The sequence below is a fragment of the Papio anubis genome, chromosome 12 (genome assembly GCF_008728515.1).
Source record: "Papio anubis isolate 15944 chromosome 12, Panubis1.0, whole genome shotgun sequence".
NCBI classification, from domain to species: Eukaryota; Metazoa; Chordata; class Mammalia; order Primates; family Cercopithecidae; genus Papio; species Papio anubis.
In genome coordinates this window covers 3,911,551-3,934,894 of record NC_044987.1, presented here as the reverse complement: position 1 = coordinate 3,934,894, position 23,344 = coordinate 3,911,551, and the positions used below count along the sequence as shown (strand labels likewise).

Below are 23,344 nucleotides of genomic sequence, written 5' to 3'. Positions count from 1 at the left end.
TCATTTGACATTGAACCTTGGTCTCCAGATTGTGAGAAAGGTTTTTTTTTTTTTTCTTATCAGCCACTTGATATGGTATTCTGTTGTGGCAGCTCAGACACAGTCCTGTGTCTTTAGAACTCAGGTACATGGTACACTCCATCAATGCTCATGACCATTTGGTACTCACGCTGGAGTGTGGGGGTTCAGAATGAACAACTGAGACCAGCCGTGCAGCATCTGTCCTCTTTCTGTGAACAGTGCCATTCTGTATGTGACATGGACTCTTAGCTTTAGACCCTACAGATCACGGTGCCATGTCTTTCACAGAATGAGTGCGCTCGGTACTAGTGATACTAAGCTGGGCGATAAACCCTGCTAGGCCCCAGAGAGGTGCGGCCTGCATGGAGTGGAGAGTGTGTGGCCAGGTGAAGCAGCCCAGACAGAAGTGCCAGCACCACCATCCCCGAATTGGGTGACCTCACCCATGCACCTGAGCTCTGGGCCTCATCTTTCCCATCTATACCATGTGGGCATGTAGCTTTGTTTTGACAAATAAATGACAATATATGCTTTCAGAAACTGGCGGCTACTAATCTTATGTAAAGAATGTGTGTATTTATCTTGCCAAATAAATATATGGTTGCTCTTCAATTTCAGATCATGACAAGTCGATATCATAATGAATTTGGTGTATTTCTTGGTCAGGGAAGAAAGAGAGAGAAAAAACCCAGTGCCTAGTGATGACGCCAAGTCAAGGTAAAACCTGGCCAAGGGTGGACCTGGCTCCAGTGTCTCTTCCAGTTCTCCTTCACCCTGGGGATTACTCATTCATCTCTATGAATGCAGATTTATGGACCTGTAAATGAATGTATGTGTTAGGGCCACCATTGCTTGTTGTAACTCCACAAAGCATGTTGATCACAAAACCCATAGAGGGCCAGGGGGCCCAGCCTGCAACCCAGCCCATCTGCTCCCTGCATCCTCATCCACCGCCTTCCTTACCACCGCCCACCCACATGCCAGCACTGCCGCGATGCCTCTGCTCCGGCCGTCGCCTGGCCTACACTGCCTTTTCCTCATCTTTCCCAAGGCGACTGCTAACACCTCAAACTGCCTAGAACCACCAGGAAGGCTTCGCTGGCCCAGCCCTGCCAGCCCGGCTTCCCCAGGCGGGGGGAAGTCCTTCTTCTGGGGGCTGCTGTGTGCACCTCTGTGCCGCCACGTCTCTCCTCACAGGGTGACTTTCTGATGATGCGCCTGCCTCCCCTTTCCATTCACCCAGGACAGGGCTTTGTCTTTTCATTCCTGAATCCAAAGCTCACCTGCTACCAGAGGGTTTGTGAATTTCCGCTGAGCACACGGAAGGCCTAGGAAGCTGTGGGGGAGGAAGAGTGAATGACTTCCTTCAAGGCCTCCGGGCAAAGCAGCGAGCAGCGGGAATCGGAGCCGGAGGAGGCTGGCTCCTCACCCAGAGCCCTCCCTTGAGTGAGGTGGCTCTTCTCTCCCATACCCCGCGTCCGGCGCTTGGCTTTGCTCCCCGGAGTGGGTGGCACCGTGTGGCCGCCACAGGCACAGCATCGCCTCTAGGTATCACCCTCCGCACCCAGGGACGTCCCCATTCCGGTGTTCACAGCTTTGCCTTTCTTGATGGCTAAAGCAACAGCGCCACCTTCCGGCCTCACGGCCACCGGGTGTGGCCAGACCTGGGAGCCCTTGGGCGCCCTCTTGTGGAATTTCAGAAGTTGGGCTGCAGAAATGACTCCGTTATCCCCAACTGACCACGAGGACCGCTGGGCACTTCCACCTCTGAGGTTTGAGTGGTTCAGCGGGCCTGTGCAGGGAAACCCAGCCTAGAAAGCAAGTCTTTACAGCTACCTTGGCGTAGAAGACCAGGCATGTGAGGTCATAAGTTGTCAGGCACAGGTGACATATCATGATTCCTGCAGACAAAATGTCCAGAAAGCTCCTCTAGGCAGCAAATAAAGAAGTTATGGAAAGGAACCGTGGAGAAAAAAGAGGTGAAGGGAAAAGAAAGGGAATGTTATTCTGACCCACATGCCTCACTGCTAGGGTTGAAGTCACTAACAAGGCCACTTAGGAAGAGCAGGCTGGAGTTGACAGCCTTTCCCCAGGAGTCCCCTGGTGTTTCCAGGTCCCCCAGTTTGAAGCACTCAGGAACACACTCAGCCCCTGAATCTTCACTCAGCTCCGTGGTGTTACTGGCAATCGTTGGATGTCCCTGGCTGGGGCTCAGCCTCGGCTCCTGTGTCAGCCACATAAGAATCTCAGCATCTTGGGAACGTGAGCTCAACTTGAAATACACTTCCCTGAAAGGATTACTTTGTTTTGGGACAAGGCTCATATCAATCTGTCCTGCCAAGAGATTACTGCTGTTAAACTGTTGGTTTTCATTGCTGTCAAACATAATCTTACAAGGAGAGAGAGGGGCAATCACTCTCGATGCCCAGCTACAAGAAGACTTTTGACTGGGCAGGACTTTTCCTGGCACTTTCTGGAGAATAAAAAAGGAATATGTAGAATGGCTGTTGTGTGATTAATGTTTACACCCACAGTGCGGCTGAGCCATTCCTAGGGGTGCACTGAGTGGGACCCCTCCACCAGCAATGACCCTGCTGGCATTTCGCAGGTGCCTGGGGAGAAGGCCCATTGAAGACCTGGGGCTGAAAGGGCAGCTCAGCTTTGCACATATGCTTGGATTTCCTCTCTGTTCCAAGGCAGACAGTCCTCAGGGTTCGGCCCAACACAGTAAGGATGGGAAGAATAAAGAAACAATGTTCCAACAGTATTTCTGCAGCTCTAAGCTTCTAAAGGGATGCTGGACCAACTAGCATAGATGCTTCCTTTTCTGTAATGCCTCGAAAAACACTTGGGAGTGTGAAGGAGTGAAATTGTATGCTATTGGCCTTGTTCTCGTTTGCTTTTATAAAATTATTCTAATGCAAAACCTACAGAAAATTGGTAACTCAGAATCTCGCCAGATGAACTGTTACGTCGGACTATGCTCTAGGAAGAAGTATTAGAAATCAAAGATATTAACTTTCCAAGTGTTCATTTCCATCTGAGTCCCTCTCTGGGACTCAGTTTCCTACTCTGTACAATTGGGAAGGTGACCTACTTTCAAGGACCTTTATAGTTCAAATACTCTTCGGTTCTGTGAAAAGAAGCCTTATATCATCCTGTGGTGGGCTGCATGTCACATTATCACACAGAGTGGTCCTTGATTTACAGAAAAATAGTCATTTGCTCATTCATTCACCTATCTACTCATTCAACAAATAGTGAGCACCTACGCTATTCCTCACATTGCTGAAGGCAGAGCTGTAGGGTGAGCTGTGAATAAAGCAAGGTGTTGGCCCTCATGGGGCTTGCATTCTTATGGGAACCACACACAATGAAAGATTTAAACATACATAGTGTAACCTGAAGTGATGTAAGCCAGGCACAGAAAGACAAACACTGCATGGTCTCACTTAAATGTGAACTCTGAAGGGCTGAATTCACAGAACCACTGAGTAACACGGTGGCTGACAGGCTGAAGGGTTGGAGGATTGGGGAGATGCCGGTCAAAGGACGCAAAATTTCAGTTCGACAGGAGGAATAAGTTCAAGAGATCTATTGTACAACATGGTGAAAGTGTTCTCACCACAAAAAATGATGTGAGATAAAACATATGTTAAATAACTTGATTTAGCCATTCCATAATGTATACATATATCAAAATGTCATGTTGTACCCAATAAATCTATACAGTTTTGTCAATTAAAACAATTAAATGTAGTGTAATGTAATATAGTATAACAACAGAAAATAAATCAATAGTAAGTGCTATGAAGAAAAATCAGCAGGATAGGCATTACAGGATAAGGAATGCTATTTTTTTAGACAGGGTGGTCAGGAAAGCCTGAGAAGGTGGCATTTGTGTAGAGACACTGGAGTAGGGGAGTGAACCATGCCAGGTAGAGGAAAGAGCAAATGAGAGGCTTCACATTCAGGCATGTGCTTGGTGTGTAAGGACACTGGGAGACGGGGGAACGAGGCTGTATTCCTGGATATGGTCTTAGGTTTTGATTCTAAGATGCCTTCAGAGTTTAAGAGCATTCTCAAGAGTCAGTGTTGTGTGCAAGGCTCATTGCTAGGCTCTGGGAGTACCCAAAGATAAAACACAGTCTGTGCTAGAGGACACTCCTAAGGGACATGCACTCATCTACACAAGAGAAGGTACTGATGGTGGAAGCAGGTGTGTGCCAAGAATCCAATGCATGGCGCAGATACTGGTTCTGAAGGAGCTCCAGAAATGGGGACTCAGGCACTCAGAGATGCCTGGGCGAGCAGGGGGAGTTTAATGTGGACCTTGAGCAAAGGACCAGGCAAAATGAGACAGGCAGACTGTTTAGGCAAAGAAAGAGCGAGCAGAGGGAGTCGGCAGGGGTGGACATGGCCTAACTGGCAATGGCTTGGTTGGAACAAAAGCATCTCACAGAAGAGCCATGGGAAATAAGGGGTGTGAAGAGGCTAATCAAGAAGGAAGGAAGTGGCCTGATTCCTCAAGGCTGGATAAGAAGGTGCTCCTCTGAATTCAAATGAGATTTCATGATCAACATGGTTAGGACTTTGATGCTATTACTCTAGGAAAGGGTTAATGGTTTCCCCTTGAGGTCTCATTCTCTAAGCGCTGAAAGGGCTGTTTACCTCACAGGCCACTAGGCCCCACCTGCCCCAGAGGCCCAGTTAAGGAAGGATGGCTTCCAGCGCTGCCTCCAGGGTGGAGCCTTCTCATGTGAATGGCTGCTCTCTGCACTCTGCCTAAGCCCTCCAGGTGCTCAAGGGCCCTGTGACCAGGAATCACCTTTCTGAAAACCAACTGGACTGGCCCAGAAGTGAGCCCATCTCCATCCCAGCCTCTGTCTTCCTGTCCCTACTCCTGAGCATGAAGATGTGCAAGACCCTAACTTACTGGAGCACGGCTTGGAGCCTGGGGCATCAGACCCTGTGTCCACTGAGAACTGTGGATGTGGAATATGCCCAGGGCTGCATTCTGAGCTGTGCCTGCCAGCCACACACTGGTGCCCGACTGCTGCACCATCTATGAGATAATGTCTCTCCATTTTGGGATTGTGACATAGTTACATCAGACCTCAATGGCCAGTGCTTGCATTCCAGGCCTGAGATCAGTGTGACAGCAGAGAAACCTGAGCTGCGAGGGACATTCTCAGGCTCAAAAATCACAAACCCGACAGGGAAAGGAATTTGATCAGAAAACGACACCATTTAGGTTATTTTAATGCCTGGATTTGAGCTGCCCTTTAAGCAGAGCCCCTTCTGTCGCAGGACTTTATTACCAAGTGACCCCAGCAGATGACTTTCACTTGTTTTTAACTGTAGTACAAGGTCATGTTTGGTTCAGGCACACTACATGGAGTGGACTTTGGGTGACAGGGTAAGCCCTGGCTCAGGCCTGTTTTTCCATGCACACAGCATGCAGGTTGACAAGGCAGAGGCCAGGTTCTGAGGCTTTGTAGCAAATGACCTCCTGTGGGTGCAGAGAGAACTTCTTTCACTCTTGCACGTACAGCTCCTAAAACTTCTACCTTTACTGAGGCACTGTACTGTTGAATGCCACCTAGGCATTCTTTGATCATCTGAAACTTGCAACTAAGAGATGGGAAGAGACAACTGTGAACCACTTAGAGGTGACCATTAGTGCATCAAACAGTCAATCAATTTATGAATCAAGAAACATTTGTATATCTATTTACGAAGCATTTTTGATGTGCAGGAGATAGTACAAACCAACATACAACATAGTCTTCATTCTTAAAAAGTACCTAATAAAGTTATGGAAAACAAGATTTGTACTCAGAGAACTCTAAGACAAATGGTCAAATATTCAAATGGCCTGGCACTAGTGGTAATTCCAGTGGACAAACAGCATGAGAAAAGGCTGGGAGACAGTAATAAATATGTGCCCACTGCAGTGAGTTACCCAATCAGGCCGTTTTCTCTCCTTAAGATGGCAGATTAGAAGACCCCCTTCCCCAGAAGAGTGGGAGCGTCTGCCTTCAGGCCGTCAGTGATATTAAATAAGAGTGCTTGGTTTATAAATTTTAAAAATGTAAGGTTTGACATTCTGCCCAGAGCAACAGAGGGCAGCGTGGTTTAACAGCAAAAGGACTGAACAGAGTGCCAGGAGCCCTTAGCTCTAGACTTACTGAACAGAAAGACCTTGGGTGAACTTTTCATTGAAACACTGAAGGCTTTAGGTTCACACCTGTATACAAAGGATAGTCCTGGTGTAGGGCAGCAGAAATGCCACTGAGCTAGAAGCTGGAAGACCCAGGTCCTGGCTTTGCTAATAATAATGACATTTATCATGCACTGTGTGCTAGAGGTTGTTCTTAAATATATTAGCTCATTTAGCTCCCTTGCCCACCCAATCTCTGTGAGGAAAGCACTACTCTTATGAGCATTTAATGGACAAGAAAAACTAAGCCACAGAAGTGTGAAATCACTTTCCTAAGGACACAGAGCTAACTACTGGCAGAGCTGGGATTCTACCTGGTTGGTTGTCAGCATAGCCCATGTTCTTAATCCCTGTGCTGCTGCCTCCCAATAAACTGGGCGAGTGATCTTGGGCAGAAGACAAATTCTCTGCATTTCGGTTTCCTCTTCAGCAAAATGAGGACATGAGTATTAATAACTTGCCAAATTACCTTAAACAGTGATTGTCAAGATCTAAATAAGACATTGGAAATGAAATACTTTGTGATATAAAAAGTCCTATACATGTGTGAAGTCTGTTCCTCAGAGCAATGATGAAAAGATGAAATGAGATGGCTGATGGGAAACGCTGTGGGACATGAACATAAGAGTGTGACTTGGATGATCAGTGCCACCACCATCCTGGGAAAGGCTAACTGGTGGTGAGCAGGCTCTTGGACTCCATGAAAATTTAAGGATGCAGCTTCTTTTACATATCTCTATAGTATCTTTAGTCAACTTGATTTTGGCAGGTTTAAAGAGGAAAAATGAAGGATAGGAAGTTTTTATCCTAGAAGCCTAGATAAAGTCAAGTATATTCCTTTCAAGAAGAGAATCCCAAGGTTTCTTTCCTTTCTTCCTTCCTTAAATTGAGACCCAAATGAGGTGGGAGAAATCTCTACTGAGATGAGATTCATTTTTAGGAGAAACATGGGACCATCATCGTTGTTCCGGAATCTGGCCATGCACTAAGAGACAGCTTCCGCTCCCTATCTGATATTACCAAGCTGGACAGCGACTTTTCTATGATCCAGTTCAACTTCTTTGTATGGAAGAAACTGAGGTCCAGGGAAGTGAAGAGATTGGTCCGAGATCACTAGAACCCATGACTACAAGGCAGTTCTTCTGAGGCCAGGCAAATGTGTGTTCCTCCCCATTTCACTGCCTTTCTTTTGGGTGGGTTTCGGGTGAGGGAAATTTTTATGAGAACCCACATCATAATCCTGTGACAATTCCAAAGAACGAAATGATTAAAAAAAAAAATCTCTTCTCTGAAATGGCTCCCTCTCTGCCTTCCTATTGCCTGAAGAGTTAGCCACAATCTGGCTGAGTCTCGAAGATACTCTGAATCACCTGTTTTCTTGTGGTAAGAAGGTGCTTCCAGAAGGCTTTTTCCCTTTTCATGCCTTCCCTTTTCACGTACTGGGGGCACAGACTCTCTCCTACTGACAGGAAGAGAATTAGCCTCCTTTGGTGTTACTGCTCCTTCCCACTTTAGCTCAGCATTATACACACAAAACGGGTGGGTGTGGAGCCCTTTCACCAGGGACTGGGTTGCAGAGTCTGTTAGTGGAAAAAAAAGCAACACCCTTTCTGAGCCCAGAATTCATCAGATTTTTTTCCTGTGGCGATACGGAGGCCCCTTCACCCTGGCAACCAAGAGGCTACAGCTGGATATGTGCTTATGAGATGGGTCATAGTTAAGAGCTGCCAGCCTGGGGTCTGTTTCTGGGACATTTCCACCTTAGATTAGACAGGCATTGGAGTCAGGAGCTAGCTGGTTACTGTAGCAACAGGCCTTCAAAGCTTCACATTTCAGATGGGAGCTGCTATGCTATGAAACTTGCTCAGGACATCCTTTTTCTCAGTTTGAGGTTAAGTACTCCCCCGCCCCCCACCCCCCACCCCCAGTATATTTTCACAGCAGAGAGGAGGTCTGGAGGAGACAAGAGCCTAAGGCTTCACCCTTGCTCACTGGAACTAGGCATTCTTGCTGTCATCTGGTTTAGTCAAGGGGGTTGTGAGGGGTGTGGGCTCCACTGTGAGTGTAGAAAAGATAGAAAATTGCCAGATGGGGATGAGGATTCCAAGCCTATCGGGAGGAAAGAAATATGTTACTCACTGCCACAAGAAGGTTGCCAACTTCATTTATGGCTCAGCAACCACTTGCAGGCAAAATCTGTTACATGCCTGTCACTAGGCTATGCACCCGAGGATAGAGGCACTAGATGAGGCTTACAAGATAGGATAAGGAGAAAACTGTCTGCCATGCTATATGCTGGAAAAACTCTGGGAAACAAGACAATCTGCCTCCAAGGGATTAACAGTCCAGTAGGGAAGACAGACCAACAGGCAAACGCTAAGGGCAGGTTAGAAAGAAGCTTGACTAGTGTAGGTGCTTCAAAATGAAGACAGCTGTTTACGTCTCAATCAAGTTGTGTGGGTCCAGCCAATTTAAGATAAGCTTTGTTTAATTACATTTTATGTTTGAAAAGGAAACTTCATTACATTGCCTATCAGTGCAGGTGAGTAAAAAGGCACATGGAACTATATGAACAGATGCCATCAACCGGTTTTTGCTTTTACTTACCATCTTTCCCATTTCAGCATTAATTACTCAGTATTTTCTCATCAGTTTTCAGAAACTTTCTCATGGATAAACCTGTAGAGGGATTTGGGGAGAGGAAGCTTTATCAGGATCTCTGGGGGCTATTTTATATTTTCCAATGTCTGAACTGTTTTTACAACAGATTTTCCACAGAAAATTCAAGTGACTAAACTTTCTGAGTCTCAGAAGCTGGGACTTAAAACCAGGGGAAGAGATGTGAATGGCTAAACTTTCTAGTTGTGTGAATAGTTTGCAACATATAAAGAATTGGTCAAAATGTTGATTCTTAGGGTCGGTGGTTATTCTGACTTCACAGAAGAGAATATTTGGCCAACTTCCCTCACACAATATCAATTGTGGAATCAAGTACAGGGAATATCATGCATTTAAGGCTCACATATGGCCTTAAGTTGGTGTCCATATTGATTTAACTATCAAAAAGACAATTAGATTAGTGGGGTAGCCAAGTCACCTACAGAGACTGATGAGCTGATATAGAAAAAAAAAAAAAGGAATAAAGAAAAAGCAATTTTGAAGTTCTGTGAGAACAGGAGAAATGACAGATATAAGAGTTTTTTGAGAAAGTTTCTTCTCTGTTGCTAGTTTTGTTTTTAACAAAGGAGTTTCAGAAATGAACATAGAGATGTAATTGGGTGAGGCTGCCTGCTAGATGAAGAAAATTTCTATCACTTGGGAAAAATCCACAGAAATCCTAATCCTATTAAAAACTTAAGTCATTCCACCCCAAGAGTACTCTTTCTTCCATGTCCAAAACCATACGTGGAGCTTGCTTGTGTTTCAATACAAGCTCTTGCCTCAGTCCTCTCCAGATTTCGAATAGGAGGTATATAACCCTGCTCTTCAGCAGAAAGACCGCAGCTATTCCCGCTGCATCCACATATGCATGCTTACTTCCCTTTGATGTGTGGCAATGAGCTCTGGCGCTGCAAATGTCATATGCCATCCGCAAACCCACATGGATGCAGGGTACACACCTGAACAGGGGGTAGCCTCTGATGAAAACATTTGAGCAACAGATTTCTTTGTCTCATCCAAATAGATTCACTGAAAAGGAAACTTTTTGGGTCCCCACCCACATGCAAGATGTACAAAACTGTCTGGGGCAGGTCTGGTACAAATTAGCCAGTGCCCTCCACTGAAATAAGTGGTTAATCTCAAAGAGGTTTACAGTGGTTTCTCCACGTATCTTCACCCTTCAAGCCTTACCTGCAAGCATTTCCATAAAAGTCACCAGCACACCATCTTTGGGATGTGGAAGGTCGGGAGAAAGGAATAAACGAAATGAAAGGAACAGTATCAAGATCCAGACTTATTCACAAATTTTGCCTCTTAAATAAACAATCTTTAATTAAATAAACTTTAATATTTATTTTGTACCTATCATGCACTAGGTATATACATATAGTTGGGGGGCATAAGGACATAATAGGACTAAAAAAGATAAAAGTTATGTTTGTTGCCCTTCAAGAATTATAATCTCTTACTGAGGACTTCATATACATGCACATTGACTAGAGAGGCAGTGTAAATAACTAAAGAGAACGTGGGGAGAGTTTTGGCTGGTGCAATAAGACAGTGCTTCTTGAAAAGGGAACTTGAATTGGTCCTTATGGGCAGAGGCAGCCCTACCTGCCCAGCCGGAGGAGAGCAGATCATCTACCACGTGGAAGGAAGGGCATGAACAAAAAAAATGAAAGCAGGAAGGAACATGGTGGTTTGGGCAGAATAAAAAATCCCTAGATTTTTGTGGAACTTTCTCATCTAACCTCCTGCCTAAATCATCTATAATACATTCTGTCCCCAAGAAAATGTTCTATTGCCAACCAAGCCCATATGATTCTCCTAGAGATGCACAAGTCCTTAATGAAAGCTGCCCTTGCTATTCTTGAATAAGCCACTTGCATTTATAGATAACAGAGGGTCAACTTTATAAAGTGGCAAGGAACTGGCCTGCCGTCAGCTCACTGAATTTGGATTCTATGCAAGCTGCATGTGTAAAGGAGGTAAACTCCAAAAGTGTTTTTCCTTCCTTAATAAGGTCTATTCTCCTTAGTGTCAAGGCATGAAAAGCAGGTATTTCATATCAACATTCATGGTTAATCTTTTTGATAGTTTCAGGAGTAGAATGATTCTTCACCCAGGGGTGCGGGCAAAAGGGCTGATTACCTATGCTCACAAGTCACCACATCCAGTTGAACACAGTATAAACAAATCATTGCTTTTGTTGATATTTGAGTCCTTTTGTCTGCAATCAGGGACTTCTGTGTTTATCGAGCTAGGTCTTTACTCTCATGGGTTAATCAAAGTTTCTGGAAGTAATCACAGTCAACTCTGCTTATAACAGGGTGCAGCATGGAACATAAGGTGGGAAAAAAGACAAAAGTGTGGATGACTCATACATTATTCACAAACTTACCTTCTTAATCACTACAACATTTTAATATTAAAATTAGCTTATACTTCCTAAACAAACACTGGTGACAAAGGGATGGGGTTAAAAGGAGCAGATAATGTCACTTCAAGAAATGTTTTCTAAGTTTGGATCTTGATACTGTTACCTTCGTTTTGTTTTTTTAATTCTTCCCTCCTAACCTTCTGCATCCCAGAGATGGTGCGGTGGTGGCTTTCATGGACACGCTTGCAGGTAAGGCTTAGAGAGGAAAGACAGGTGGAGAAACCAGGTTTTGTCAAGCTGGTGAAGAGACATCAGAGCCAGGAGTAATTCCCCGCAGCCTGTCACATGCTTGTTTCTGCCTCCAAGAAAGCAGAGTTAAAATGGACTTTCAGACCAGAGACAGGTGAGGATGACAGGGAGGCAGCGCAAAGGCTCCACAAGTCTGAAAATAGCATCGTGTGTCTGCCAAGGTGACTGTGAGTGCCCAAATTTCCCCTACCACTTCACGGTGGCCTTGGCTTTACAGACTGTTGCCACCAAGTCACAGAAGGAAAAAGATTCTGATGATTTTCACTTGTTTCATGCTTGATAATTAAAACATTCTTCTGGATTTCCTTTTTTTTTTTTTTTCTCTTAAACCAGTCAATGTTGTCTTTGTGTAACATGAAATATCAGGCAAGTCTTAGGATGTGGACATCATGTTTGGGGCAATGTCTCCCTCACCGCCTCTCTCATCCTTTATACCATAAAAGAGTGATAGTAATAGGCTAGCTGAAATTCACCCTTTGATGGTTTCATTTTCTTGTCTACAAAGGGAGGTGAGCGACTGCTGCCCTGCGATTTCTGGCACTTCCAGTGGAAAGGAGGCAGAGGGGCCAAGTTATGGCAAAGCGCGCCCAGTTAGGCCTTCAACTACAGAAGTATCATGGTTTCCCTTCCTCCCCAGTTACCATTCTTTCCCTGGTTCCCATTCCCTTCCACATCCAGCAGCGTGGGCTAACCTTCCTCTCCTCATCCTGGGAAAACACATCTTGCTCCGGTGCAAAGTTAGATTGGACAAACAGCTGGTGTGGAGGGAGCTGTGGGAGGTATGGTTTGCCAGGACAGCTTGGCTGAATGGGTTCCTGCAACAAGGCATCTCCAAATGCTCCCTACCCCTTGAACAGCAGAGGAGGGTGATAATCATGCTCTCGACATTTTTAGAGCACAGCACTTACACTTTTACTAGGCCTTACTCCGGACCTATTGAATCAAAATTTGCATTTTAAACTGATCCTACGTGAATCACACAAACATTAAAATTTGGTAAGCAGTATTCTAACTCACTAGACCTCAGGTCCACAAACTATGCCTCATGAGACAAATCTGGTCAGCTGACTATTTTTGTAAATCAAGTTTTACTGGAACACAGCCACACTTGTTTATGACTTGTCTACGACTGTTTTTATACTACAATGGAAAAGCTGAGTAGTTACAATGGAGACCACACTGCTGCAAAACCTAACATTTAGTCTCCAGACCTTTACAGAGAAAGTTTGCTGGCTCCTATACTAGACTGTAGACTCCTTGAAAGTGAGAACCTGGTCTTGTTCTGCTTTGTAAGGTAGAACGGCAGTTTAGTATAGTGGCTATACATGTAGGCTCAGAGGCAGACTGACATGATTTGTATCTAGGCTCTATCACTCCCTTGCAAATGACTGTGGGTAAGACATAACCACTCTGTGCCTCATGTTCCCCATTTATAAAATGGGGATATATTAGATTGGTACAAAAGTAATTGCATTAAAATGGCAAAACTGCAGTGACTTTTGCATCAACCCACTACACCAGAACCTACCTTTAAAGGTTGATTTGTGGGTTAAATAAGTGAACATATGTAAACTCTAAGTAACGCTCTCAGAAAACGTTAACTATTAGCTGGTACCAGGCATTTTGAGAGTAGACAGAGGATTTGCTGAATGTTGGCAGAATGACCCATCCCTAGAGCAGACACTGTCTATCAACACCCATTCTCTGCTTCTTTCTTGCTAACATCAATTATTTCTGTAGATATCTGACCTTCACGGAAGATGACCTCATCTCTGGGGGCAAATACTATTGAAAGCCAATCACAATGCCATTCTCAGTGTCAGTGGATTGGCATGAGGTGGGTAGTTCTAGCCAATGAGTCATTTAAGAGTTTTTTTTTTTTTTTCTTTGATTTGGGGTCTCACTCTGTCACTTAGGCGAGAATGCAGTGGTGTGATCATAGCTCACTGCAGCCTCAAATTCCTGGGCTCAAGTGATCCTCCTGCCTCAGCCTCCCTAGCAGATGGAACCACAGGCGAGAGCCACCATGCCCCACTCATTTTTTATATTTTTTGTAGAGGCAGGGTCTTGATGTGTTCCAGGCTGGTCTTCAACTCCTGCCCTCAAACAATCCCCCTACCTTGGCCTCCCAAAGTGTTGAGATTGTAGGTGTGAGCCACTGTGCCCGGCCTAGAAGAGGATTCTTGAAGGACTTCTGGGAAATGGTTCCTTCATTCCTTAGAAGAAAACACAGAAGAGATGCTCCTGTTCTTTTATGAATGTTATCTCTGGGAGTGATGCCTGAAACTACAGCACCAGGAAGGCAGGCAGTCTGAGAACAGAGCTGACCTAATTAATGGCAAGGAAGAAAGATGGAAAGAATTCAGGCCCCTTAAGAGGTCTCAGAGTTGCTGAATCACCAAACTCCTGGGCTTACCTACTCACATACTAATGTTATGAAAGAAAATAAATTTTCCTCATAATTTCATTCCTGTCCAGAGCATCCTGATTCATATAGCCAGGCACCATAGTTACACATATTTTTACTTCCTCCAGGACCTAACAATTGGTGTTGGGTGCTAAGAGCAAAGGAAGAGCAGTAGCTGGAAATGAATAACCTGGGTAGGACACAGGAAGACTCAAAAATGTTCCAGGCTATGTAAATCAAAACCACGAGATACTAATATCACCTAATACCTTTTAAGATGCCATTATGAAAAAACAAAACATTACAAGTGCTGGATGGGATGTGAAGAAATTGGAACCCTTGTACATTGTTGGTGGGAATGTAAAATGGTCTAGTCAGTATGGAAAACAGTATGAAGGTCTTCAAAAAATTAAAAACAGAATGATATATGAGCCAGCAATCCTACTTCTGGGTATTTATCTAAAATAATTAAAAGCAGGGCCTCAAAGAAATATTCATACTCCCATGTTCACTGCAGCATTATTCTTAATAACCAAGGTATGGAGCCAACCCAAATGTCCCTCAATGAATGAACAAAGAAAATGTGGCATAGCCATACAATGGAAGGTTTTCAGCCTTAAAAACAAAATTCTGTCACATGCTATAACACAGATGAACCTGGAAGACATTATGCTAAGTGAAATAAGTCAGTCAAAGGAGGACAAACACTGCATGATTCCACTTATATGAGGCGTCGTCAAACTCACAGAAGCAGAAAGTAGAATAGTGACTGCCAGAAGTTGGTGGGAGGGGAAATGAGGAGATGCTGTTCAATGGGTATAAACTTTTAGTTATGCAAGATGAAAAACCTGTAGCAGTCTGCTACAAAATAGTGTGCTGCTTCTAGTTAATAATGTACTATCTCAAAATAAACAAATAATGTTCTGTACACTTAAGAGGGCAGATCTCACATTATGTGTTTCTTTACAACAATAAGAAAATCACCTTGTAAACTGGAAATTTCCAAAATGGAAATAGGAGTAGCCTGTATTGTTTTAAAAACTTATACATGCTCCTAGGCTCAGGTTTAGGAATTTACTTTCCATTTAGGTTTTATTAAGTCTAATCCAAAAATGTGAAAATGAAACTGTGAGTTATATGTGATGAAAAAGTACAGCTTTCTTGAATTCAAATAATCAATGGCAAGGATCACATTTAGAATTGGACAGAAAGAACACAGCATCCCTGCCTCGTCTTTTTTATAGATATTAAGAAAAGGGAAAGTAGTCTTATTTCAAATATCAAAATTCTGACTTAAATGAATAAAATTTAGTCACGAGTAAATACAAGAAACAAGCAAACAAAACAACCTTCCTGGATTAGCACAGGCCCAATTCTTCCCTGCCTTTTCTCACCCTGCCAGCTGGGAGCATCTTTTCCAGAACCTGTGGCTCTCTACCAGTTGTTACTCTCTTGTTGTCTGAACCTGCTACCCAAAATTGGCAGGTCATTTTCAAAGTTTTGATTGTTCCCTTGGCAATATCCATTATTTCCCTCCTGGGTAGAAGGAGGATCTGAGGACAGCTTATCTTTTTGGGGTACATGGAGTAGAGGTGGGGACTCTTATATAATATGAAATAAAAATAAGTTCTTTGGGCTGGAAGTGTCAAAAGATTCCTTAGAATTTACAGCCACAGGGATTTCATGGTGTGTCTGATGTACTGATTTTGTGCCACATTTGAGCCAGAACTGGCAGCAGATTCAAAGCAACACAGGTGGCTAAGTACACATGAAAGGAAGGTATGGGGAGAGAAAAGTGGCATAAAACAGGGCTGCCCCCTATGCCCATCGAGAATAGGATCTTAGCCCTCACTGAAGGAGCTGAATGATCAGCTCTAATACATTGGCTGGACTCCTGTAGGTACTCATGGAAGGTAGAGATGCTGAGCAACCTTGTCCTGTCAAAGTCTAGGGCTGGAGATGCTTCAAGAACTTTGGAGCCATAAAGTCACTGTAATGGTCAACTTTTAAGGCTAGAAGGAGCCATGAGACATCTCATTCATCTCCTTGCCTTTGGGCAAGAATTGCACACCTAAGCCTCCCAAATAAATCAGACACAATTTAGGGTTAAAAGCCTCCAGAGGAGCAAAAAAGTAAAAAGATTTTACAAGTAAAAAGATTTTACAAGTTTCTCTCACAAACCACTTTGTGTGCTCATCACCTACTTCAGAATCTAAGAGAACTCTGATACTTGTTTTTGACACCCCGTTGCCTTCTCATCAGTCTAACTCCAAGACCTTCCTTCAAGTGGCAGGCTCTGGTAATTCAGTGAAAGCAAGGCGCTAACAGGCAAGTGTGAAGCCAAAGGGCTCCCAGTGACATCCTTGACACCTTTTTGCCAGCTATTCACATGTGTTTAATATACAGCACTTCCCTGTGACTGTCTGCATCCTTTTCCATCACCGTTTATCCTTCTCCAGCAATTCCCAATTGCTTTGCCTTGCTAATAGATGTTGCAGTCTGACAAAACACCTTTGCCTTCATGCTGGTGTTGTTAAAAGACTAGTTATAACCATAAGGAACGGGAAATAAGAAGCTATTCCTTGTAAGTTTGCTAATCTTATCTGTTCAGAATAATAAAAGTTCTCTGTCAAAGACTTACAAAGGGAGGTTTCATCCCCCAGGCTTGCTAGTCCTACTCTTTCTGCATTCTTAAGACAGGAGGCAAGTGCTTTACCTTCTCCTTGGAAAAACTGAGGCTGAATATGCAGCTTGTCATGCAATTTTGCTGAAGATATAGAGAGGGTCACAAATTCAAAAACTCCATTGCTCTAGGGCAGGGGGTTGGGAGAAAAGCCAATAAATGAAATGTGTGGTACAAATGCCTTTCAGGAAAGGGTGTGAAGGGTGGGGTGGATTTACCAGAAGCTTTGGCAGTCAGCTTTGAAGTCTTCTGGAAAGGAGAAGTGTAGCCTCCCAGGGAAGCAGCCTCATGACATCTTCCATAAGGCTGATGTGTTGGGAAACAGCAACACATGAGCAAGAAGTTCCTTGAAAAATTTTCTTCCCTCCTCCTTCTTCTGGAACTGTTGGGAAACTAGATTAGACCCAGGAGTCTGGTTTGTGAGAATGGCCCTGAATGAATTTTTAGTTTCCGGTTAGGAACAGAGAGCTCAGAAGGTTGTTTTCTCCTCCAAGGAAATCTGGCCACGGTTTTTTTCCTGTTCTATCCAGAGCTTGTGTGCTGGTGGATTAAGCACATGTGTGCACAGGGCCAGGATTCTGGCAAACAATCTCAGGGAGGATGGCAAAAAGAGAAGCAAAAGGGGCTCATTCCTCTACCTCACAGCTTCTTTTCCCAAAGGAAACAGGATCTACTCACCAGCAACAATCCCAATGTTCCAAAAGAAACATGGAAATAAATGTGCATGCAACTGGGACACATATACCCCTGCCACCTGCTACAAATGGAGAAGTGGGAGGGAAGTGAGCCACTGAGAACTTAGGCCTTCTTAGCTGTAGAGGGCACAGGCTTCCTGACTGGTCTTTGGTGCTGAGTAACTCTACTTCCCTGAACTGGGAAGAATGCATGAATAACCAGCTAAGAGGAGACACCCATCCTCTTGGAGTTGCCTGGGGTATCTGAGGCAGAGGTGGTAGCAGCAGACTTCTCAACAGAGGCACTGAGATCCAAGAATTCCAGGATGATGTCCCCAAGACAGTAAATCAAATGCCTGAAACAAATGGGCAAAAAACTTACGGTTTGGCTCAGTCAGGAAACACAAGATCCTGTTTATGACATTTATTTTCTCCTCCCCCATCACCGATTTGCTAAACTTCAATAGCTTGATGAAACTTCTGCTAAGAAATTAATGTTTTTTGAACTAATAAAGCCTCTGGCCCTGATAAAGGCAAGAACAGTTTTATATAAGACTAGTTTTACATAAGACTAAGTTTTATCAAATTCCATTTCTCTTTACGTAGTTACATTAGCACTGCGCTGAGGAACTGTGATAACAAATCCTTGAGATGTCAGGTTCCTAGACACTTTCAGAGCTCCTGACTATTGCTGTTTCTCATAATTAATTACCTTAAATTTATAGGCTGCCTTACAGGCAGTGAGGCAAAGCCAGGATCCTTGAGGAAGTTAACAAACACGGTCTGCTTTGGGGTAGGGTTTGAATGTAAGATTACTCAATACTTCCAGAAGAGTAACAGCCCACGGGATGGAATCTACCTCTTCTGGATTATTCTAGGACTCCTCACCCAGCATTTCTGGTCCCTTTATGAAATTCCAACCTTACTATCTTGTCTACCTGATATGAAGCAAAGACAACTCCTGGTCCTGACATGAATCACAGCTTTGCTATGAGGCCAGGGGCTTATGGTGAACATCTTTACGTGGTCTATGACACACACACCAGGGTACGCTCTTGGAGCATTCACAGCGGCTGGCAGATGTTGGAAAGAGCACTGAGCAAGTATGCTGAACAAGCCTGGAGGATAAGAGGTCATTTTCAGCAGCTCATGTGGGGGCCTGCATAGGGTTCTTCCAAACACAAATGGTGGTTTGTCCAAGAGTGACTTCCTAGCACATGAAGATCTGCTCGGAAGCCTGATGGTGTGGGTTTTACTTAGCGTGTGGATCTGGACATCAAACTCTGTAGTCAGTGCCCAGACCAAGTAAAGACTACAATCCTATTCTTCGGAATGTGGGCTTTTCACTCAGAAACCTTGGATACCTCTAAGATCAGAGACGGCTTTAACTATGCTGATGTTGGAATAACATTTTTCCACTTACCTGTTGATAAGCGGTTGTTGTAGTGACTCCAAGACTAGACCCCAGCTCACCTGGCATTTGTTCACCCCAAGAATTTCTACTACGAGATCTGAGGAGGAAAAAACAGATGGAATGTGTGTGTTACCACTGAAGTTTTAGATTCTAAGGACAGTCTCTCCCCAGGATCTCTGCCGTTTTTACATAGGTTCGGTATTTCGGGCATACCTCTAAACCACACAGCCAAACTAAAATCCTCACAAAACAGGGAAAACCTGAGAAAAATTTGTTTCTTAAGTTAGGTGTCTACATAAGAATGGGCTTCAAAAATTATCTGGTAACCTGTTACTCAAATGCAGGTACTCCTTCCAATGTAACAGTTTAGGTTGGCAAACACAGTTATAATGATAAGGGTAAATAAAATTGATTGTCCAGAGCTAAGTTCACAACTGTTTCCTAGTTATCACAGTCACAGGCAACAAACTGCCTTCCTGGCCCTCTAAAAATACAACGCAAGGAAAAACAACCCTCTCAGATTTTGTTTTTACTTATTGCTAAAGGCCATGTACCATACTCAATGGCTGCAATTTATTAAGTTGGAGCTTCTGTGGGATGTGTGATTTTCTTCCTTGGTCCCAGAATGCTATGAATTGTCAGAGAATCTGAAGTCTTCATCTCCTGGAAATGGCTCTGAGACCTGTCCCTGCAGGCAGACTTCCCCAGACCTGCCTGCAGGTAGAAAGTTATTAATCTAAATATCTGCAGGATTGTCACCTAGTATTTAGGGTGCAGCCATAGAGTTCTTTTCCATTCCCTTGGCATCAGCTGAGCAAGGGATAAAAGAATTGCAGCCCTGTTTATTTTCCTATTAGCCTGAGAAATGATGGGTCAACAGAGTTTTGAATGTAGCCACATGCAGGGCCCTTTTACAAACAGGAAAAGGTGAAGGGGTAATGGTGGCAAAGCAGAATGGAAGGGAACTGTGACTGGTATAATTGATCTCTTTGGTCCACTTACCTGGGAGGACTCCCATTAGGCTCTGCAAAGCCTGTTTCTCAGCAGCCAGTTTCTGCTCCTGGGTCCTTACAGGCCGTGGAAACTTAGGCAAAACTCCACCAGGCCAGATGGACTCCTGAAGAAGCCTGAGGTACTGCACCCAGCGCTGTGGACTTGTTAAATTAGCTACCTGCACCTCTAGCCACCTGTGGTAGAAGAGAGACGAAAGCTTAGATAAAGCTAAAGGAAAGGAAATAGCAAGGCAGCGGACTGACTGTTTATGTTCCCCTGCAGATTTGTATGTCAAAATCCTAACCCTCAAGGTGATGGTAGGAGGAGGTGGGGCCTTTGGGGAGGTGATCAGGTCATGGGGGCAAAGGTAAATGCCCTTATAATAAGAAACCTGAGAGAGACTTCTCACCCCTTTTGCCATATGAGGACACAGGGAGAAGACAGCTGTCTACGAATCAGGAAAAGGGCCCTCAGCAGACACCAATTCTGCTGGTACTTTGATCTTGAACCTCCCGGCCTTTAGAACTGTGAGAAACAAATTTCTGTTGTTTATAAGCCATTCAGTTTACGATATTTTGTTATAGCAGCCCAAACAGACAAAGATACCATCAGTTACATAAGCTATCAGAACAGGACAAAGTCAGCACTGATTCTTGCAATGGAAACCAAGCCAATTCAACAACCTGGGATAACAGAATTTGAAGAATGAGTAACAATAAGAATCGTGTTATTTACTGAGTGTTCACTATGTGCCACCTACTGTACAAGCGGTTTTACAGAAGAGAACACTAAAAGGGCCTTGGTCTCTGGGCAAGGCTGCACCTACACCTTCTCAGCTCTCCTCTGATGGGAAGCATCATAACCTTCTTGGTAACATGTACACACAGCCTTTAGAACTAAGGGTCTGGCGATCTTTATACAAATTCTTCTCTCTATCCTCCCTAGCCATATCCCCTGGACTTCAAGTCCTCATGACTGTCTTAGGGATTTCCTACATCTGCCCTTTGTTCGTAACAGTTCTCTCACTAACAAGGGCCTCTTCTCGCCTTGCCTGAAGAACAAGTCTCAAGTCTGCTTCTGGCAAGACCTTTTTCAACCCCACCTCCTCCATGAAATCCTTGACCACCACAGCTGGAAGTGCTCTCCTTCTCCACAGACCTCCTTTGGCAGGTAGTTCTGGAACAATTGCTTTTTAAAGGTGTTTATAGCTTTACTTCTTCAACTAAATTATAAGCTGTAAGAGTTCTGTGTCTTGTACTTAAAAAAAAATTTCCCACAGGGCTTGGTGCTCAAGAAACGGTTGACTGACTAACTGTTCTTATTTCAATGAAAAATTTTCCCTTTGTCTTACTTTCAAAAATGAGTCAATTACTCTGAGGGGGAGGTATACCAAATCTGGAGTTCAGCTGGAAACTTAGAAAGTGGTTCAACACTATTCTTTATCTGTTCCTGCATTTTTTTCAAAGTGATATGGTCAGAAGCTGAGGTTCAAGGCTGTTGAGGCCTCCCCTTCACCCACCTCAGTTAAGACTGACTGAGTCATGGATTGGTCATGGATGGACAATCAACCACTTCTATTCATGCATGGAAGACTCGTTTGATCCTGCACCACATGGCAGCTCATGCTATCGCTCCTCGCTCCTATACTCGAGTCACTTGTCACTCATCCAAGAGCAGAGGGGGCTGCCAAGGCAAACTTTATTTAACCTCCACTCTGCCAGACAGTCTGCATTCCACTCAAGCTGGGCATTCCAGCCATGGGGGCTGCAATCCCCCAAGCCCAAGGCTCACAACTGATTCTAAGAATAGGAAGTGTGTAAGGTAATAGCAGGGCAAGAATGGCAGCCATCGATGGAGATCAAGAGTGGCACAAAGCTGTTCTTGTCCAAAATAGCCATCACGATCGTATTTGTTATTATTAGGGCCACATCTCCTTTTTATAGGGCTTTTCATTCAGCGAGCCTAAGATGCCTGATGAAAGGGATCCAGTAGCAAGAATTCCTGTTCTGGCTTATATAAGAGGGTCACTAGAGGGAGGTGGCTGCAATGACCTGATCGGCTTCTCTGCAGGGAATTAAGTGACCCAAGGTCTCCCTTCTTCACCTCAAGATGTGTATACTTCTGCAACTTTTGCTGAGGAGAATGACGTGTCTTAGGGTCTCATCTAAGTGTCTTGAGGGAGAGGGGCAAAGTCTTGCAAACTAAAATCTTCAGCCACACGATCCTCCCTAGACTGAACATATTACACACCAGCAAACCTGCGTACCTCAGCCATCTTCTGGGCATGTCTTACAAAGCAAGAGTTAGATTCTTCTGAATGAACATTAATTTATCTGATGGGACAGGACCTCACACGACATTATGACAAGGATATCCTCCTTGTTCTCTTGCATGCTGATTAAGTGTCACATGTACATGTGTTGGGTGCAAAATGAATTTTATCATGTGGCAAAATATAAATTTATAAACTTATATGAATCTATAAGACAGTTTTTCAAACTCTAAATGGAAATGTTGGGGAGACACATAAAAGTATGAAAAGGTAAAAATAAGCACCTGATGATAAGGATGAGTCTATGAGTCAAATAAATTTGTGGGAGCTAATAAGCACAACTCACTGACGAAAAGGACTGCCACCTCTGAGTAAGTATCAACTGCTGACGAGACAAATACACTGTCAAGCACTGTACACACAAGGCACAGAACTGGCCAACAGGAGGCCCTGGAAAAAGTCAGGCCCAGGAATGTAAGAAACAGGACTTCTATAAACTAGCAGAAATAAACTCCCTCCAGGCCTACAAAGAGGGACAGAGTTTAGAAAGTGGCTTCCAGTCCCTGGGAGCTGCAGAGTGCCAGCTTTCCTTATTCTTCTCCATACTCTGAAGATAAAAGACACAAACCACACACTTGCACCACACACAATTTAAACATTTGCTCTCTTTCCTGGATTCTCCTCTTGCCTACGTTCTGCCCACCCTTCCCCCTGTTGGCAAACAGAAGCTTTATCCTAGGCCTCTGGGCTCACATGGTCTTATTTCCTAGCCCCAGGCAGCCTGTGTAGAAGACCAAGTGCAACACATCTTTCTTGTTCGCAGAACTTCTGAGCGACGGTGTCTCGTTAAAAATGATGAGCGTGCCAATCTGGAAGGAAAACATGATAAAGCCCAAACCAAAAACATCACCACCACTACTGCCACTGTCCTCACACAATACAATCTCGACATTTTTTAAGCTGTAATTCAACTTCTAAGACATACTTTATTATCACCCACAATGCCTTTCTCAAGTTGTAAATGACCATGTTCAGGGATTTGGTAGACTCTGCCTTGCCCAACACCTGGATGGAACCAGCTGCCACAGGTTCTTGAGAGCAATGAAGAAGGTGGAGATCTCTTCATCCAAAGATCTCTCCTCTCCCTTCCATCCCCACCTTCCCTTCCTTTGGTTCTGTCATCCTTCTCTAAGGTAAAACTCCATACACACCACCATTTCATTATCTAGCTTTATTAACTCCCCTAATCATGCTTGGTGTATTTGGAAACTGGCTACAACATGGAAGACAAAGAGATTAGGTGTAGG

At 44.1% G+C, this 23,344-nt stretch overlaps 1 protein-coding gene across 6 annotated transcripts in view; it reads right to left on the bottom strand.

The window, feature by feature from the left end:
- Nucleotides 1-5,742: 5,742 nt before the first annotated feature.
- SNX19 (sorting nexin 19) overlaps nt 5,743-23,344 on the bottom strand; it is a 49,786-nt gene continuing 32,184 nt past the window's right edge. For 3 of the 6 annotated variants that reach the window (XM_009187692.4, XM_031653871.1, XM_031653870.1), the window contains 3 exons: nt 19,775-19,959; nt 18,782-18,869; nt 11,892-17,714 (listed from right to left, as the gene is read on the bottom strand). In XM_009187692.4, the coding sequence (XP_009185956.3) occupies nt 17,582-17,714; nt 18,782-18,869; nt 19,775-19,959 (406 nt within the window). In that variant the 3' untranslated portion in view covers nt 11,892-17,581. Of the gene's footprint in view, nt 8,924-11,891; nt 17,715-18,781; nt 18,870-19,774; nt 19,960-23,344 lie in introns of those variants that run through there. The other 3 variants (XR_004177620.1, XR_004177619.1, XM_031653872.1) reach the window with 3 other exon arrangements.